Source organism: Silurus meridionalis, chromosome 13 (genome assembly GCF_014805685.1).
Source record: "Silurus meridionalis isolate SWU-2019-XX chromosome 13, ASM1480568v1, whole genome shotgun sequence".
Lineage (NCBI taxonomy): Eukaryota > Metazoa > Chordata > Actinopteri > Siluriformes > Siluridae > Silurus > Silurus meridionalis.
This window is the reverse complement of record NC_060896.1, coordinates 17,769,200-17,790,028: the sequence shown is the minus strand read 5'-3', so window position 1 is coordinate 17,790,028 and position 20,829 is coordinate 17,769,200. Positions and strand designations below refer to the sequence as shown.

The window sequence follows — 20,829 nt, the reverse complement described above, 5'->3', positions numbered from 1 at the left end:
TGTTAATCAAGTGTTCACAAGGGACATGTGTCACCAAATAGTTCATTCCTACCATTGAGAAGTAAAAACTCCATAGAACACAGTGCTCTTCCTGTCCTCTTTATTGGGTGTCAAGACAAACATGTCTTGAATGATGTTAAAAGGAAAGCCATCTTCAGGCAATGAGCAGAGGAGCTGGGCTTTTAGGAAGGTGGTCCACTTCTTCTGCAGGACCCTCTCCCCTCCCTTATCACCCTGCAAATTTAAACACACACACATATGACACACCTGATGAACTACAACATGTGGCTAAGAAGGTAGATGGCATTGAAATCTACATGGCAAAGGTAGGGACAGCAGATATCTATAACATAGAAATGATTGTTATTATCTGACTGCTGTAAAGATGTAAGTAAAGGGATATAAAGATTTAAAGGTAAAACCTAAAATTGTAATAAGTCGAGACCTATTCTCTTGTATCCTCCATCTACTACTTTGGTGTTTTTACATATAATTATTTTTAATTTGGCAACAACTAAACCTAAATCAGCCAAATCTAAGAATTGAAAGCTCTTTCAGGTAGGTACAATTCTAGATATACTGAAGCGCTTGTCCTGTATTGTATTTTCCAAGAAGATAAAAGGATAGAAATGTAATAGTTAGCAAAGTTGACAAGACATGACAAAGACATTCTGGAAAGCTTTTTCAATGTGAACTTGAATGCACATATAATGTAGTATGCTAATTGTCGTGCTTTTTTCCTGCTGTGGAAATAAACATAAAACATATACACTATATTGTCAAAAGTATTCGCTCTCTGCCTTCACATGCAAATGAACTTGAGTAACATTAAATTCTTAATCCATAGGTCCATATGGCATAGGGTTTAATATGATGTTGGCCCACCCTTTGCAGCTAGAATAGTTTCAACTCTTCTGCTAAGGCTTTCCACAAGGTTTACGAGTGTGTTAATGGGAATTTTTGACTATTCTTCCAAAAGCGCATTTGTGAGGTCAGACACTGATTGCTGGACAAGGACGAACTGGATCGTAGTCTCCACTCTAATTCATCCCATAGGTGTTCTATCGGGTTAAACACACCAAACTCACTCATCCTTTTCTCTTTATGGACATTGCTTTATGCACTGGTGCGCAGTCATGTTGAAACAGAAACGGGCCATCCCCAAACTGTTACCACAAATTTGAAAGCATGAAATTGTCCAAAATGTCTTGGTATGCTGAAGCAAAACTTTACACTTGCACAATGAAGTCAAAGTGCCGGTCTCCTGGCAACCGCCAAATCCAGACTCGTCCATCGGATTGCCAGACAGTGAAACGTGATTCGTCACTCCAGAGAGCACGTTTGCACTGCACTAGAGTCCAATGGCGGCGTGTTTTACACCACTGCATCCAATGCTTTGCATTGCACATGGTGAAGTAAGGCTTGGATGCAGCTGTTAGACCATGGAAACCCATTCCATGAAGCGCTCTATGTACTGTTGTTGAGCTCATCTGAAGGCCACGTGAAGTTTGGAAATCTGTAGCTTTTGACTCAGAAAGTCAAAAAGCAGAAAGTCGGTGACCTCTGTGCACTATGCGTCTTAGCATCTGATTTTACGTGGCCTAAAACTTCATGGGCGAGTCTTTCAAAATGTTTATAAAAATGGTCTTTATGTCCAGGGGCTGTAACCATGGAAGTGATTGGAACACCTGAATTCAATGATTTGATTAAGGGAGTGAATACTTTTGGCAATATAGTGTACTCGAAATAGGTCCTGAATGGCACAATAGAAAAGTGTCTGTTTATCACAATCCCAATGATGGCAAATCCCATTGATGCCACATGTGAATGATGTAAATCCCCATGAAGCCACATTCATTAATGGCTGAAAAAAATAATGATTACTGAACTGGGGGCCTTTTTTGTATTTTGGGCAATTGTTAGATCTATAAAGAGGACAAAAATAACAAGTGTACATAAAAATAAAATCTTTAATTTATTTTTACATTTAGATGCATTAAGTTTTGGCAATTGCAAACTCAGACTGGAAGAACCTGTAGCAGATATTGAGGACTGCTGAGTAAATTACTAGGCCTCTCTGTTTTCTGTCACAAACATTTCCACCACAAAGTGCATCTGCAATGTCACCAGCATTGTGGCTGACCACACACATCTCTCATACATCACACACACCCCTCACACACACTCTTTACCTTCCTGCTATCTGGCAAAAAGTACTGAACCACACAGGACCTCATAAACAGAGAGTTCCCTCCCATAAGCCATCAGACTTCTTAGCACAAAAAGTCCAGTCTAGTCCACACAAACACACACTCAAAGAACACCTACATTGCAAAGCTGCACAAATATGCTACAAAAATCATTAAATGTTTACATATGCGGTATTTATTATTATATACATAATGTATTTTATTTAACATCCACATTAGCTGTGTGTACCAGTAGATGCCCCACGGTCAATGTGCTATTGTTCATACTGTACTATGTTGTGTTTTTTTGCACAAATCGTTTTTGCACATGAACTTCACTTCATCTTTTGTTACTCTGTGTTGTTTTTTGTAAGCACCTGGTCATCCTGTTCTTTTGTTTTACTGTGCACTGTACCAACTGACAATGACGATAAAAAACACTTCACTTGATGTTTTGCCTAGTTGTTGACACCGAATAACATGTTAAATTATGACTTTGATTTATAACTGCTTAAAGCTTAAAATTAGAAAGCTGACATAGGCCAATGGAATACATCTCACTACAAGATAAATGTAAAAAAAAGCTCTAAACTGGCAAATGGCCTCTCCCCACAAGAAAGCAGAATTTAGAGATGAACATTGCTGCCCCCAACAGGCTAAAGCAACAAACTTAAATGAAGAAGGAAAACTAAACAAAACAAACAAACAAACAAAAAACATAAATGAAACCACATTGAAGCCTCATGTTTAAATTGGCACATTGCAGCAGGGACTGAAAAAAGCTTGAGCAGTGGTGAACAAACAAACAATTTGCTGCTTCAGATAACATCACAAATTAATCATGGAATTTTTTTTTTTTTCTTTTTTTTTTTTACAAAAACATGAAAGTCATTGCACTGTTCCCAGGACAAAATGAAAAGAGGGGCATTCTTATAAACTTTGCACTGAAGAGCAATAACTGTGACCCTAGACACATGTGAAAGTCTATCCAGATCATTACTAATCAAAAGCCAACCAAACAGACTCTCCAGCCCAGCTTTGTTTCCGCCATGATGAGTCCAATCAATTCTAGTTCTATAACTCTAGATGTTTTTTAATTTAATGAATTAATAAGATCTTCACCCATTAAAGTTAAATAACAAAAAAACAAACAAACAAAAAACACTCAAAACACACAACATGTAAAACATGGGAGGTAAAATGTCTCAGTTTAGTGCAGACCATAACATAAAATATTTTTAAAACCATTGAAGGTAGTATAAACTGTGGATTCTGTAGAGCATCTTTATCAACGGGAAAATCAGAAAAACAAATTAGTTATGTGGCAACTGAAATTCCGTGATAAACTGGGGCACAGGATTCAAACCGCAGTAAAGTGAAATACTTTTAAAGTTTTTAATACTCTAATCAACATGGGCATGGACAAATATGGATGCTTTATGTAAAAAAATATGTTTATTCTTATTGAAACCAAACTCAACATAGAGCATGAAGGCAAAATATTCTTGTAAATGTTTTCAATTAATTATTGTGTTTTAAATTACATATCACATCAGGACAGCAAACAGAACTTTTGCTATGTTTAACTTTTGGACTGTTTTAATTGCGGGACTTGTGCATCATTGCGGAATTTGGTACTTGATATGAGACTTGGCACATAAGTAAAACAAATGTTTAGTGATAAAAGATCATTTTATATTATTTTATATCTGAGTTGAGAAAGGATGTCGTGAATAAATGTGTGTTGTGTTGAATGTTTTAATTTGGCCTCTTTTATAAATATAATTATTATTATTATTTTTTTTTATAAAAATGGTCAAACAGAAATGTGCACTGCATTAATAGTGAGTTAAAATAATGTGTGCCTTTAACATGTTCATTTTAACAGCCATAATACATACATATATAAGCTAAATATAAGCTATATGTTGCTGTCTTTTTGTCTCTATGCTCAGCAAAGTATCTCTCTTGTTCTGTCCATGCATTGTGCTCTGCTCAGAGTGCTGGGGACTGTTTGCAATTTCATGCACTGATTATGTTTTTTGGCTAATTCGAGCAAATCTCTTATTAACTATGAAAACTACCAATGCCAGTGTAGGAGTATTTTTTCACTAAATAAACAAGGAACTCATGCACCATGCAGACTGAAATCCACATTCTAAGGCCAAGTTAACACCTTGAACTCTTTATTATGCTCCTATAACCACTGTGGCTGAATGTATTACCTGACTGGTACGTGCCAGCAGAACATTGAACAACTTTCTAAAGTATTTAAGCCAGCATTAACTTTCACAGTAAATTGTGCTATAATAGCTCCTCTGTGGGAGTGAACCAGATGGGCTAGTTTTTGCTCTCCAAGCAAATTGAGCATAGGGTGCCCATGACCCTGTTGCCAGTTTCCTGATTGTTATTCCTTGGATTACCTTTTATTGGTACTAACCACTGCATACTGGACAACCCTCTCAATACTTGTTTAAATGACCCAATCATTTAGTTTTTATGCAGTCATTTATTATTTTAGGATAATTCAAACCATGAAGATAATAATATGGACTTTGTTCCCTATTTGCTGCTATACTCATTTGAAAGGGCATTTTATAAGACTTTATAATGTGGCTACGGGTACTTATTCCCATTCAGGCACAAGAGCATTAGTGAGGGAAGGCTCTTATCTTGAGCAAGTAGGAATGTGCCCTGGGAGTTCAGGTTTACCCCAAACTTGATCAGATGAGTTGAGGGATCTGAATAGGCAAGTTGTGTGCTAACACATGGAACTTGGCAAACTGTCATTATTGAACATGTTTGCACTTTTGTCATGCTGAAACAAGATTGAGCTGGGACATTTAAATACAATAATTGGAAATCTTAATGCTACAGTATACAAAGGCATTCTAGACAATTGTGTGTTCTGCAGTACATTGGGAAAGGTCTATATATGGGAATGATAGTACTTATCAGACAATAGGTAAATAATTTCTAAGAGGATATATGGCATAAGGTTGATTGGCTGGGTGTGTATCATTTTAATTTGAATAAACTGCCTATTTGTACAACAATAAAAAACAATAAAGGTTTTTTACATCAAGTTGCAGTAACGTGCCTGAATTGTGTAATAAAAAGCTAAGGGTTAGAAACAAAAAAAATAAACAAAAAAAAGTTTTTTCTATTGCAGGGTTGTGTGATGTAAAAATTACAAGTAATTAAACAATCAAAAGTACTGGTCACTCTCAGTGGGAAGGTGTCTAATCTTGAGTAGGGTGGATAGACAGAAGACATTTTTCATGAAAAACTAACCAAGCCTGCCTACATCATATCGAAGTCTTTTGTGGTGTTTTATGATTAGGCCTCTTACAATATCTGCTTTGGTAGTGATGACCCCAACACACACCTCCTTCACACAGCCCTAAGCCTTCTAAACACTTCTAGAAATTATATTAAAATTACCTGGAACTTAGCTCAACTTTGTAATCCCGAAGCTTTAATTTGTTCAACTGAAAGAGCTTTAGCAGTACTAAAGTACATACTGATCCTTATTTTTAAGAGAACAGTTAAACACACTTTCCTGATGTCAACCACCATGAAAGCTATTTTCAAAAATGATTCCAGCCTGTTAGGGCTCATTTATACTTCTGTGACATGTTCACTGGGACAAAGTAGTATGACAATGTTTCATTATAGGAATAAACAGATAAAAAATTACTCAGGCCTGGAGGAAAATAAAACTTGTACAATATATTATAAACACTTTATAACAATAATAACAACAACAACAACAACAACAATAATAATACTACTACTACTACTACTACTACTACTACTACTACTACTAATAATAATAATAATAATAATAATAATAATATACATTTCTCTTTTAACTGGTCTGTATTGTGTTATCCAACAGAAATTTAATAGAAGCAATTTAATTCAAATATGCAATCCACAATGAAATCATTAATGGAATAGTGAATGCTTTAGATTTTCTTTAAATGAGTTCCTATGATAACTATCACTGAAACAACCTGTGACATAACCCCTTAAATATGACCTATCCTATCTAGTCATAAACCATATTAGAAAAGGTCAACAAAGGGTTAAAATGGCAGTTGTGTTCAAATAAACGATGCAAGATGAAGACACACAAGAACTTTGTAAACATTAACAGATCATCTGGTCCTTAGCAGGTTTTAGAATTAGGTAAATAAAATCTCAGATGAATGACAACACGACATATTACACCATTTCATTTCCAAAATAGAGAAAAATGTGAGAATTAAGTACACCTTATGATTCAACAGAACCTTTTTACACATCATGGTTTGACAAAAACACTAGCTTGTAGAACCACCGTTAGCAGTGATAAAGCAGTTTAGCAGTGACCTTGATTCGTTTTTTTTCTGTTGTAGGTTTGTTAGTGTGGACTAACTTTTGACTCTAGAATACTTTCATATAAATTTTATGGTCAACTTATTGATTGCAAGATGCCCAGTTCTGTGGCTGCAAAACAAATCCAAATCATCATCACTCCACCACCATGCTTGGCAGTTGGTATCAGGTCTTTGTGCTATTATGATGTTTTTGCCAAACACCATACTGCACAGTAGTGTGAAACATTGCCACTTTGGTCATGTCTGTCAAAAGAGCACTGTTCATGATTTTTTTTTTTCTCAGAATGCAACATTGCAAACCTAAACCATGCTGTCATGTGATTTCTAGAGTGAAGAATCATTCTTCTGTCAACCCTTCTAAATTAACCATACATGTTCAGCTTTTTTCCAAAAATATATTCATAAGCTTTAACATGTTAAGTGAGGTCTGTAGAGTGTGAGATGTAACTCACTCAAGTTAAACTAAATTTAACTGAGCATGGGAATATCTGAACCAGGGGTGAATGTCCTGGGAACTCCATGCCTGGGAATATTGCCAACAGTTATGAATGTTTTCCTCTTGTGAATAAGCTTCCTTACTTTAGAATAATGAGCTTAAAATTGTGTGGAAATGGCCTTATAACTATTTCCAGATTGATAGGCAGCAACATTTTCATCTCTAAGATCATTTCTGATGTCTTTCCTCTTTGCCATTGTGTAAACATACAACCAAATGCTCCAGACCAGAAAACTGCTAAAACTTAAATAAACTGGCAGTTATTAATCAAGGACATTTAATTAGCAGCAAGAGATGATTTGGAGTTTGAAGAGGCTGCTACATAGCCTTTTAATTCCTATAGAACTAGTAAGGTTTGATTTTTGTAAAAATATATAATGGAACAGCGTAATGTCATGTGTTGTCCATTTAAGGTTGTATTTGCAAAATTCTAAGACCTGCTAAGCACAAGATGAATATTATGTCCTGATATGTAAAACCATGAATTTAATAAGACAGTTTACTTTCTTTTTCTTATGACTATACCTACAAACTAGGCATTTGTTGTTAGGCATGTAATTAAACAGCACATTGTATTGCATCCAACCTGCATATTGAACATTACATCCAAAAGATTGCATAATAGATTATGCTATTCATAATTAAATATTGTTCCATAAAAACACAAACTTAATCATGCCCACTTCATGAGTCTTTGCTGCAGTGCTAATAGCCAGTAAGATGTGCACTAAAAGGTTACAGTATGCCAAATATAAGTACAAAACATGGGCACTAACACAATATATGCACATCATATTTTGTACCAGATGGCAAAAACTGTCCATTATAGGCTTCCAAAACATCAAAAGTCTCAAAAATATCAATTATAGTACATGCATAATCGGACATATTATGAATTGCATTATTTTTCGCTAAAACAATATCATATAGAGACATTACTACAACATATAAATAGACCCCTATTATTCGTAAGGTATATTCAGATGTGATATCCAAAAGCATTTATAGCCACTGGTTTATTCCACCTTGATTTCATTATTCTTAGCATTCTATCCTATCATTTGTTTCTTAGAAGAAAAAGTACATAAATAATTTATCAAATAATACATTTTTGCTATGTCAGATCCTTTGCAGTAAAATGATATGCTCTTATTTAATACATACAGAAAGTTTTGGAGTTATGTTGGTGTTATGATAATGTCTTTCCATTGTCGGAATGTCTAAATGCACATTTTATAGTGTGTGTGTGTGTAGTGGCAGGAGCTTGGTGGAGCACTAATTTGCACCAGAATGCAGGGTAAAAAGTGAAGCAAGAAAGTGAGTATTCCATACCTCCGCAAGTTTCCATTATTGAGTGTTCTCTGTTTCAGTGAGCAATGGACAGAATTAAAGCAGCGCTAGATGAGGGAGTCGTACACACAGAGTATTGTGTGTGTATGCTTTAAAACCATGAAAAATTAATGTAACCGCAAACTGAGGCAAAATAAAGTTGATTTTTTTTTTTTTTTTTATTCAAGTGCCATGCATTTCGTCCTCCACTAATAATCCAGCAAACCCAACATCAAGACATCAAGGAAATCAACACAGAGCAGGAGCAGAGATCCACGGAAGTGCAACCTGCAGCGCAGCAGCATGTGTACACTTTTCACTCCTTTGACTCCCACTTAACGTATGTGTATAGTGGAGACCAGCAAAGCACACACACACTCAGTGTGACAAAGTTTCACATGTCGCCGCTATGTTTGCATCAATATGCTACTATAACACAAATTATATCATTTTTGTTTCAAAAACAAGCAACAATGGGTTAGCGCCAACAACCACTTCATTTCTTTAGTCTTAGAACTCCAAAACCCATACAACTTGGAATAGCCTCCTGAGGCAAAGTGATAGAAGTGAATATTGTTCTATAAAAACACAACAGGCAGAACACCTAGGTTCTACCTGGTAGATATTTTTACTTCCATAAACACAGAATTTAGCTTGGTAATATAGCAACTTGATGACTCATTAATGTAACTAAAACACTACTAGTTACTGTCACTCAGGACAAATAAATATTCACGTTATGATGTAAACAACATATATATTTTTGGGATCAGTTGAACTCTAAATGCTCATATTCAAAAACCCACAAATTCAGTCTGTTATTTGGTTCAAAGGATGTAGCAGATGCTTCAGGAAGCCTTATTTCCTCTTGGTCTAAGAACAGATATTTTAGTCGCTGACTGGAAAAGACAATTGTTGCCCAGCATTGTTTGTTGTGTTCAACTAAATGTCCCCTGAAGGGGCGTGTCAGTAGCTTTAGTAATTTGGATGACTCATCTGATCTGTGTCTTTTCCAACCTTGTGACTTGTTCACCTGAACTAATATACTGGTCCTGTCTGAGAGAAAACAGTACCCACTGCCTCTTTGAAGGATTTCAGAGAATGTTCAAATTTAGGAGGGTGGATTAGCACAAAGCACACACCATTAGCCTATAAAAAAAATAGAAATAAATAAATAAACACATTTTATGTAAATTGTTGGCCATTGTTGCTTGCCAGCATTTCAGTATGCCATTATGACTAAGTAAGCCTCTAATTACTTGAATTGTCTTTGATGATGATGTGGAATTTATCACTTGAACTTCTGGCCATTTTGAATGAGCATCAACTACCACCAGGAACATTCATCCTTCAAATGGACCAGCCAAGTCAATGTGAATATGCAGTCAAGGAGCTCTGGGCCATGGTCAAGGATTTAAAGGTGAGATACAGGGGGATTACTGGTTACAGGCAGTTTAACTCAGCTTCTATTTTAGGTCTGATTGTGTTTGGCACAACCCTTAATTGAAAAAGATTTTAATTCTGTCCTGGTTTCAGATTCAAAATACGGTAAATCCATTAAATGATCTAATATTAACACTTAACTTATTTAAAAGAAAGTCCAGTTTCTTTTCATTTGTCTGGTGTACTGCTCTCAAGGTTTTGATTTAGAGCCAGTTATTTCGGAATCTGCAAAGCACCTCTCTTCCAAACAACTGGGCTGTTTTAAGTTCTACTGCATACATGACGCTATCTAGAGGAATCAGCTCCTCCATGTTTGTCTCAAGAACACTACTTGTGTGATGCAATCGATACTAGTTCGGTTTTCCTCTGTACAGATTAATACAATTCGGAAAACCATTGCTACTGTATTCTGCCTCTTATATTGTATACTGATACTGGTTTATCACTGAAGACACTAAAGTTCTTCTTATTTATACTCACTCCTGCAGACTCATCATGTACCAGTCACCTTGTGTAAAGTCAGCATATTATCAGAATTTCATTGTGTCCCAAGTCATCCAAGGTATGAGATCATTTTATATTAAATGCAACAAAGACGACTGATTATTTTGGAGCAAATCATTCACTTAATCCTAAATAAATGTAAAAATGTTTCCTGCTGTGATTCTGTGGGTAGCTTTTTTGATTTGACATCACTGGAGGTGACAATCAATAGGAATAGTTCCAAAATAGGAATTTCAATTATAGGGCCATTTTGTTTTTCTTTCCCTAGTTGGAAGTCTAGGAGTTATTGTATCTGTAGTTGAATGAATTAGTGCAGTTAGTGAGTATGTGTGGTTGTTTTGTGCTTGTGGTGAATTGAATGAAACGTAAAAAAAACCCTGCACACACTGACTCAAAAAGCTCTCCTCACCTTACACACACGAGCAATACGTGAAACAATGGTGTTGTCGAAGAAATCAAACTCTTTCCCTGCTTCACTGAAGAAGAAATAAATTTTATCATCGTCACCCACTGCATTGCCTTTTGGAAGGCTCTCCTGGATGAAGGCAGAGCCTACAAAAGCTGGGTCTGTGGAAAGAACAAACCCAAATATTACTGCAGAAAACCCAAATATTACTCTAATGATTAAACAAATGGTTGCACTGAGTATTTATACAGATACAATTTTTTTTTATTTGTGAGAAGCCAAGGAATCAGCAAACCAAACCATTTTGTTTACAGGAGGAAAAATCGACCAGACAAGTTTCATGTGTCTACAAAGTGGGGTTTAGTCTGCATAGTTCATTTATAATTCATAAATAATGCCCATACAATAATGTCCCAGAGAGATCAGCCACACAGAAAAATAAAGAACACATGATCAACATTCTTACCAAGGTTTGTAAGGGTAATGCAATGTAAAAATGCCGAAACTTCTGATGGCATCTGATGGTGCCCCTGTTTTTCAAGTTCTTTAGAACTCAACAGATGATCACTATTATCACATTATGCAGTTAACCAAATTTCAGTTCAACTACCCTTCCCCAGATTTCCTGTTATACAGTATTTGAACTTAACCCAATTCCAACCATCTAGTCCAAAACCAGCCTTTCATTTATTTTTTCTATATAAGTATACCATGAGATAAAAGCTGTTCCTAAGGATGTTGCTTTTATATTGTTTATAAATCTGAGCATGAATTTAATTATTGTAATTCACGCTGTGTCATTTGAGACCTATGTTGTGAAGGACTAGTTTACAATTAATTTTAATCTGAATGAACTTTCATAAAAAATATAAAATAAATAAATAAACTATCTGAAACCAACTCTGCACCTTTTGGATGACAATGCCCCAAACCTTGTACAGTTCTCTATAGACTCGTGCTCTAAATATACAGTCATGCAAGTCTATGCTGCCAATCATTAACTACTGCTGTATGAGTAATAAGACTCTGCTATGCCATAACTAATTGGTATGTGGAAGGTGATATTGTTTACAAATGGCAGCATGGCAATTACTGAGATTCAGACGATAAACAAATCATATATACAAATATTAACACATTATGCAAATTAACTTGACATCTAATTGGGTGAAACTAAATGATTGTCTTTTTCTTTTGCAAGAAATCCAATTTTGCCTGATGATTTAGTTGTCCATGAAATCAAATAGAAAATAAAACAATGCTCTATAGCACAGGTATCTGGCTAAGGCAAGTCAATTCACTTCATTGTGCTAATCCTTGCATTTTAGTATTCAATAATAATCTACATAATAGAAATGGTCTTGCATGGCCTTTACTAGTATTCTCACTGATGAAAAGCTTCACATCCAAAACATCTGAACAACCTATGCTAAGGAGCTATGTAAATCAGTAAGCAATAATAAATGGAAAAATGCTAAAACTGCATTTGAAAAAAATTGGACATGGTTGGATAAGATTCAGTGCAAACATTTTTATCTAAAAATACATATACATTTGAATGACATATTTTAACTAATAACATGTAGTTTGAGTGAGCAGAATGCAAAAGCTTATTGGTTGTGTTCGTGCAGGTTTTCAACACGGATCCAATTTGGCAGCTTTGCAAAGTGTGTTTCTCAGGGTTTACCATAATTCTTTGTTCTTATATACAGAATCCTTAGATATCAGATGCAAAAACATGTATGATGCTTGCAATTATTGTACATTATATACCTATTTAAACAGGACAAGGCAGATAACAGCTAAGGTTATGCGAGTGGTGCTTACCCATATGAAATTCAACAAAGACATGCAGCAGTGCATGCAGTCAGCAGGGAGAGCTACATGTGTAAATTTTTGTTGACATATTACTAATCTTCTAATATGTCAGTAGGCATAATTACTATGATTTAATTTAATGGCAGTCTGTTTGTGTGCAAATGTCATCATAAGAATACCCATGATGCAATTCTCCTAGTTGAGCTGACCATATAAATATATCACGTCTATGTTGAGGGTAATTTTTAGGCCATATATTTTGGTGTCACCAAAATACCAATATGCAAATCTTCTCAGTCAGCCAAGCCGTTTGATGTCTTATATCTATGTACAGTAGCATTGTGGTTACCATAACTACAATAACTTGCATGTGATGTTTTGTGCAATTCTGTACACTTTGTCAAGGATAATGCGAACCCCCCATAACGCAGATCTGTTCATTGAGTTAAATCATTATAATGTATGACATGACTGCACGGTTGGGTCATGCTACTGATTTCTCAATGAGTGTGTATGGCATACACTTCATCAGGAATTTCACATCACACATATATGAGAATGGGAAAAGTGAGAAAAGTAACACACTGCCCAAGAATTCTGAGTATTCTGATCTGTGTTTGTGAGTCAAACAATGTGGGACTAGCTAAATGCACATTTTTTCCTATGAAGAGAGTACATCTAAACAATGTTGGTTTGCCTGGTAGGGCCTATAGATTCATTTAACATTAATATGTACTGTATTAAGCCAGGTTAGAAAACATTGTCTGTAATAATTGGTATATAATGGGAAATTGCAGTGCCCAGCTGCTCGTTATTAACTGGAATTGACATTTTCTGAAGTAAATGAGTGGTGGCATCCTGTGCAAAAATCAAAACCACCATGCAGCTGTGAATGCAATGCAATGTGTCACATGACTTTGCTGCAGAAAATTTGTGATTCCACTTATTTTGGTTAATATTCATGTGACATGCAGGTGATATCACTAAAACAAGACAGTTGTTTCCATCAAAATTTGTGAATTACCATAATGCAATTCTCCTCACTAAACTAATAAAAACCCTAATCTGTGTTAATGCAGTTTTGTTTTTATTTATCTTGGGAATTGACATGCATGAAACATCACTAAAATGCACATAATGCTCCTTATGTGCAACATGTATATGATGCGCTAGTTTTGAGGTACTGTAATTTTTTATGGCAACAATCTTTTGACACAATTATGGATCATCCATAATGCGATTTTCTTTAGTCAATTGTTCGATGTATTCCTGATCTCTTCTTGAGAGTGTATTTGGGAAACCTAAAATGAAGGCAAAAAGTTTCACAACTAATTTGTAGATTTACAAAAAACTTTTATATTTGTATGTATTTGATGCACTTAATATGAAACTATAGGAAATAAAGTCAGGTCCATAGATTTGAAAATAACAAGTTGTGCTTCAACTGCAGACTGTCAGCTTTAATTTGAGGGCATTTACATCCAAATTCTGTGAACAGTGTAGGAATTACAACAGTTTGCATATGTGCCTCCCACTTTTTAAGGGACCAAAAGTAATGGACCAATTGGCTTCTCAGCTCTTCCATGGCCAGGTGTGTGTTATTCCCTCATTATACCAATTACAATGAGCAGATAAAAGCGTCCAGAGTTTATTTCAAGTGTGCTATTTGCATTTGGAATCTGTTGCTGTCAACTCTCCAAGATGAGATCCAAAGAGCTGTCACTAACAGTGAAGCAAGATATCATTAGGCTGAAAAAAAAAACCAAACCCATCAGAGAGATAGCAAAAACATTAGGCGTGGCCAAAACAACTGTTTGGAACATTCTTAAAAAGAATTAACGCACCGGTGAGCTCAGCCACACCAAAAGACCCGGAAGACCACGGAAAACAACTGTGGTGGATAACAGAAGAATTCTTTCCCTGGTGAAGAAAACACCCTTCGCAACAGTTGGCCAGATCAAGAACACTCTCCAGGAGGTAGGTGTATGTGTGTCAAAGTCAACAATCAAGAGAAGACTTCACCAGCGTGAATACAGAGGGTTCACCACAAGATGTAAACCATTGGTGAGCCTCAAAAACAGGAAGGCCAGATTAGAGATTGCCAAACAACATCTAAAAAAGCCTCCACAGTTCTGGAACAACATCCTATAGACAGATAAAACCAATATCAATTTGTACCAGAGTGATGGGAAGACAAGAGTATGAAGAAGGAAAGGAACTGCTCATGATCCTAAGCATACCACCTCATCAGTGAACCATGGTGTGGTAGTGTCATGGCGTGGGCATGTATGGCTCCAATGGAACTGGTTCTCTTGTATTTATTGATGATGTGACTGCTGACAAAAGCAGCAGAATGAATTCAGAAGTGTTTCGGGCAATATTATCTGCTCATATTCAGCCAAATGCTTCAGAACTCACTGGACGGCGCTTCACAGTGCAGATGGACAATGACCCAAAGCATACTGCAAAAGCAACCAAAGAGTTTTTTAAGGGAAAAAAGTGGAATGTTATGCAATGGCAAGTCAATCACCTGACCTGAATCTGATTGAGCATGCATTTCTTGCTGAAGACAAAACTGAAAATGCCCCAAGAACAAGCAGGAACTGAAGACAGTTGCAGTAGAGGCCTGGCAGAGCATCACCAGGGATGAAACCCAGCGTCTGGTGATGTCTATGCGTTCCAGACTTCAGGCTGTAATTGACTGTATAGGATTTGCAACCAAGTTTTAAAAAAGTGAAAGTTTGATTTATGATTATTATTCGGTCCCATTACCTTTGGTCCCTTAAAAAAGTGGGAGGCACATATGCAAACTGTTTTAATTCCTACACCGTTCACCGGATTTGGATGTACAGTGAGGAAAATAAGTATTTGAACAAGCTGCTATTTTGCAAGTTCTCCCACTTAGAAATCATGTAGGGGTCTGAAATTGTCATCGTAGGTGCATGTCCACTGTGAGAGACATAATCTAAAAAAAAAAATCCAGAAATCACAATATATGATTTTTAAACTATTTATTTGTATGATACAGCTGCAAATTAGTATTTGAACACGTGTCTATCAGCTAGAATTCTGACCCTCAAAGACCTGTTAGTCTGCCTTTAAAATGTTCACATCCACTACATTTATTATCCTAAATTAGATGCACCTGTTTGAGGTCGTTAGCTGCATAAAGACACCTGTCCACCCCATACAATCAGTAAGAATCCAACTACTAACATGGCCAAGACCAAAGAGCTAGACACTAGAGACAAAATTGTACACCTTCACAAGGCTGGAAAGGGCTACGGGGAAATTGCCAAGCAGCTTGGTGAAAAAAGGTCCACTGTTGGAGCAATCATTAGAAAATGGAAGAAGCTAAACATGACTGTCAATCATGTTTAGAACTTTTTGGTCATAATTTCACTAAACGTGTTTGGAGGAAGAAGAATGATGAGTACCATCCCAAGAACACCAGCCCTACTGTGAAGCATGGGGGTGGTAGCATCATGCTTTGGGGGTGTTTTTCTGCACATGGGACAGGGCGACTGCACAGTATTAAGGAGAGGATGACCGGGGCCATGTATTGTGAGATTTTGGGTCGAGGCTGGGTCTTCCAACATGACAATGACCTGAAGCACACAGCCAGGATAACCATGGAGTGGCTCTGTAAGAAGCATATCAAGTTTCTGGCGTGGCCTAGCCAGTCTCCAGACCTAAACCCAATAGAGAATCTTTGGAGGGAGCTCAAACTCCGTGTTTCTCAACGACAGGCCAGAAACCTGACTGATCTAGAGAAGATCTGTGTGGAGGAGTGGGCCAAAATCCCTCCTGCAGTGTGTGCAAACCTGGTGAAAAACTACAGGAAACGTTTGACCTCTGTAATTGCAAACAAAGGCTACTGTACCAAATATTAACATTGACTTTCTCAGGTGTTCAAATACTTATTTGCAGCTTTATCATACAAATAAATAGTTAAAAAAATCATACATTGTGATTTCTGGATTTTTTTTTTAGATTATGTCTCTCACAGTGGACATGCACCTACGATGAGAATTCCAGACCCCTCCATGATTTCTAAGTGGGTGAACTTGCAAAATAGCAGAGTGTTCAAATACTTATTTTCCTCACTGTAAATGCCCTCGAATTAAAGCTGACAGTCTGCAGTTAAAGCATAACATGTTCATTTCATTTTAAATCCATTGTGGTGGTGTATAGAGCCAAAAAAGTTAGAATTGTGTCGATGTCCCAATATTTATGGACCTGACTGTATATGTAAAATAAGATGAACTTCAATGTATTTCAAACTGGCAAACAGGAAAAACTACTGAAATTTAGTAGAAGATGAAGATCAACTTCAGCTGACTCTAGAGAATTATAGGAATGTTTGCCCAAACGAATGAATAGACTGAAAAAGCTGCTCGGATGAGTAGTAAATGTTTCGACCTAACCAGATAGAAGTCCAGTTGACATGACTCAACTTTCAGATAACCACAACTGGATGACAGAATCTTCACAGACACTGAATCTGTTCATTTATTGTTAGCTGGATGCAGTGCATGTTCCTTGTCCACAATCTTAAACTGCACTAAGCAGTGTTTTAAAATAATCCACAAATTACTGACATAGAAGAAATCGCCATGAATGCAAAAGTGTGTCTCCATTTATTTTCCTATTATGTTTCCTCTTTATTAAACGACTTCATTAGTCACTCTCTTCAGGGATAAAATTAATTCTGGGTTTCAGTTTATGTAAATAAAAACAGATCACAGACACAAGAAGATTAAAAGATTGAAGGGAAAACAGATCTTAAAAACAGACCATTTCATTTCTAGTTCTTACCTTGAAGCCAGTTTAATGAGTTTTCTGTCTTTAGAGTAGTGCCCTGACCAAAGCTTTTGTAAATTATTGGCTCGTTCCCTTGAAAATTACTGACAGTAGCAGCATACAACTCTCCATCTGCAAAAGATTTTTAAATAAACACACACAAAAATCCAGTGATTATCTGTAAGTTGTGGAGTTGGGTCTCCATGGATCTGACTTGTTTGTCCAGCAAATCCTACAGATCTCAGTGAGATCTGAAGACCTTGGAGACCAGGTCAACATCTTGAACTCTTAAATATTAATTATACCCTTCTTGAACAGTTTTTTAAATTATCCTTGTACAAGAGGCCATTGCGATTAGGAACCACTGCAGTTTATTACAGTTTATTATCTTGTGTCCACCTTTTTATTAACAAAAAAATTATATATATATATATATATATATATATATATATATATATATATATATATATATATTCTAGTTTTAAGACTTAGATAAAGATCTGATCAGAGTTTAGGTTTAATGAATATGCATGCTTAAATTTAGGCTCATTAAAGCTTAAGCTGAGTGGGCTACAACAGCAGAAGACCACAAGAAAAAATTACTTTTAATCATATAATTTGCATGGATTACTGTACTGTTATATGCTTATTTATATTACGATTATAGAATTGAGTGGCATTATCCAGAGTGACATATAGAAGTGTATTTAATAAAAAATAAAAAATAAAAAACTACATTCATATGCTTAATCACTATGTTAGGTGCAACAAATATTGAAGAAAAAAATAATGTGGGAACACAATACATACAAATGCAAAAAAGTAAATCTGGTGAAAAGTTTCAATTGGGTTTGACTTATGCAAACATTTACACACAACTGTACATACCAGCCATGATGGCAGTAGATTTATATTCAGGATTATACGGGCAGCGATTGCGTCCATCCTCAGTTAAAATCTCCCCTGAACTGCTTTGCACTAAAGAAAAGTCTGCTGTGGTCTGTAGAGAAAGAAAAAAAATAATAATATGAGTCTTTCCAAAATTGCTTGGTTAAACCAAACATAATATTCCTTATTATATGGATACCAATACTACTACTACACTAAATTGCTGCGATTTAGATCAAATAAATCTTAGAATTTTTTTTTTCTGGGAGTTCTTGAAAGTTTTTATGTTGAAACCTGCAGGAGTGAACACTATCACCCTATCATAAAAGTCTTCACAAAAAAGACTTTTGGAAAATAAAAGTCTTTAATTATCCAATGAACACTTAACGAATTCCTAAAGAAGATTGTAAGTGTGCTCTTTTTTTTATATAAAATTTTAATTGAATTTATTCTTTACAATTTTCTTTGGGAGTCCATTTTCTAGTTTTAAGACTTAGATAAAGATCTGATCAGAGTTTAGGTTTAATGAATGCAAAAATACTTAAAAGTGTACAGGGTTTATAAAATATTTGGGGGTACTACATATCACATCTTTATTTTGTTCTCTGTCTTAAGCAGTCATACTAAAATAACACCAAATAATCTAATCATTTAATCCGAATTGTGATAATGAACAGAGGAAAAGAACAGATTCAAATCTACAGGATCTGCAACCGTGCCATGGTTTAATAGAGTTAAGTCTAATAGAAAGACTGGGGGGGGTGGATAAATGTAAAAATGTACAAAACTGATTAAAGCAGAAGTGTTTTTTTTGTTTTTGCACATAATGCTCACAATACAAATACAAATGGGATCTGAAACCACTTTTTATTAACAATGTGACTTATTGTAATATGAGATTATGGAAATTTTGGACAATATGAATGCAGATGCTATTACATACTGTCAGATATTAGTGTTGAAATGTAATAAATATTTTCCAGTGAACATTTCTAAGCAGACACTGGTTACTTTAATAGAAACTAAAACTGGATTACATTAGATAGGTGAAGAGTCAGCTGTGAAGATAAAAAGATTTGTGTAGAATGAACAGATAAAAAGTCCTTTAACTGTGCCCTTTATGCCAACTTAATTTTGTGAACTTTCTCTTTTTGTAGCTATTTTTGTTTTGTTTGTTCTGTTTAAAATTAAGAAACCCTGAAAAAATATGCATATTTGGTGAAAAAATTAATATACAACAAAAAAGACAAACTGCTAGCATAAGTCAGTGAAGGATTTGATTTAAACTCTGAAAAAAAATGGCAGGTATAGGCTTAGACAATATCAAGATTATTAAAAAAAATTTAATATCTTTTCACGCTGAGCTTGGCTATGCAGGTAAACTGTCAATAAGACACATTTACATCGCTCATTGCCTGCTAAGTGATGCAAAAGTAAAATATGTACTTACAATGTAGGCACATGTAGGGCTGAAGGCATAGGTTCCACACACATACAGATGAGTGTTGTTTACAGGCAGTAGAATTTTGATATAATTGAAACAGTCAGTCTGGTGAATAAACAGCATGAAAGAGAATAAGAAAAAGCAGAGAGAAAGAAAGAGACACCGTTTCAGACCAGATACTATGTTAATATTCCTAAAAAAGAACACCATCACAACAAATAAATCTCTAGCATTTAAACACAGTACCCATTACTCCATACTCCATTTTATTAAGCATTTCTCTCCAAACAAGTTCATCCCTAAATAAGTATAGTGGTTATTAAAGTATTAATAGCTTTCTCACAGTCTCAGGTTTTCAGTCAGTGGGGGGTATAAGTCCCAGGAAATGTAAAAAGAACTTCACCTACTAGTTAGCAGTTCTAGTTTAACAATTACACCAGTGTTTGAATAACTGTGTTTGCATTATTGTAAATTATGATTTCATTTATTAAAGGCATACATATAAGATGCAGACAATTGGCAACACTGACACTTTCTCTTATAAAATTCAGAATTCTTGAGGATCTACTTACGTGCAGATTTTTGCCTTTAAAGCTACACTCTTCTCGTTTTCTTTCAGGTGTGCCCCATGTGAACTGCAACAAAGATATTCAAAGAGTATAATAAACACAACCTTTAAAATATGATAGACATGGGGGTTTTTTCTACCATTAACCATTTAAATAATAACTTTTATGGATTTGTCAACACAAATATTTATTCTCTTATGAAAAAATGTAGTCATGTTGCAGGGGTATTTAACAGTCCCAGTAAGATGCAGCTGGGACGTCAAAGATTCACATTCTCATCCTCGAAAACAGCTTGAATTGAAAGTGAACACAATGACAACTCCACTTTAATGCCACACTGTTTCTGCAGAGGTCATGCATTCATTGCCTTTTGTATCTAAATGTGTTTTCTACCATCATTAGGCACACTTTATGTAAAAAATTCTTCCGCAAATGTTGAAAGGTCAAAACTGTATACAACTGAAGAACCAAACCTCCTTAAGCATGAGAATTTCAATGAAGATATGGTTTACATGGTTTGGAAAAGAAGACTTTGAGTGACCTACTGTAGAACTT

The 20,829-nt window shown here is 35.5% G+C and overlaps 1 protein-coding gene across 1 annotated transcript in view; it reads right to left on the bottom strand.

Moving 5' to 3' along the window:
• Window positions 1-20,829, bottom strand: part of sema4ba (sema domain, immunoglobulin domain (Ig), transmembrane domain (TM) and short cytoplasmic domain, (semaphorin) 4Ba) — a 73,924-nt gene that overhangs the window by 7,849 nt on the left and 45,246 nt on the right. Inside the window, exons 4-9 of the mRNA XM_046864586.1 lie at window positions 20,278-20,340; window positions 19,712-19,810; window positions 18,262-18,373; window positions 17,389-17,505; window positions 10,756-10,913; window positions 53-234 (exon numbers count right to left, since the gene is read on the bottom strand). Of these exons, the coding sequence (XP_046720542.1) occupies window positions 53-234; window positions 10,756-10,913; window positions 17,389-17,505; window positions 18,262-18,373; window positions 19,712-19,810; window positions 20,278-20,340 (731 nt within the window). The remainder of the gene's footprint in view (window positions 1-52; window positions 235-10,755; window positions 10,914-17,388; window positions 17,506-18,261; window positions 18,374-19,711; window positions 19,811-20,277; window positions 20,341-20,829) is intronic.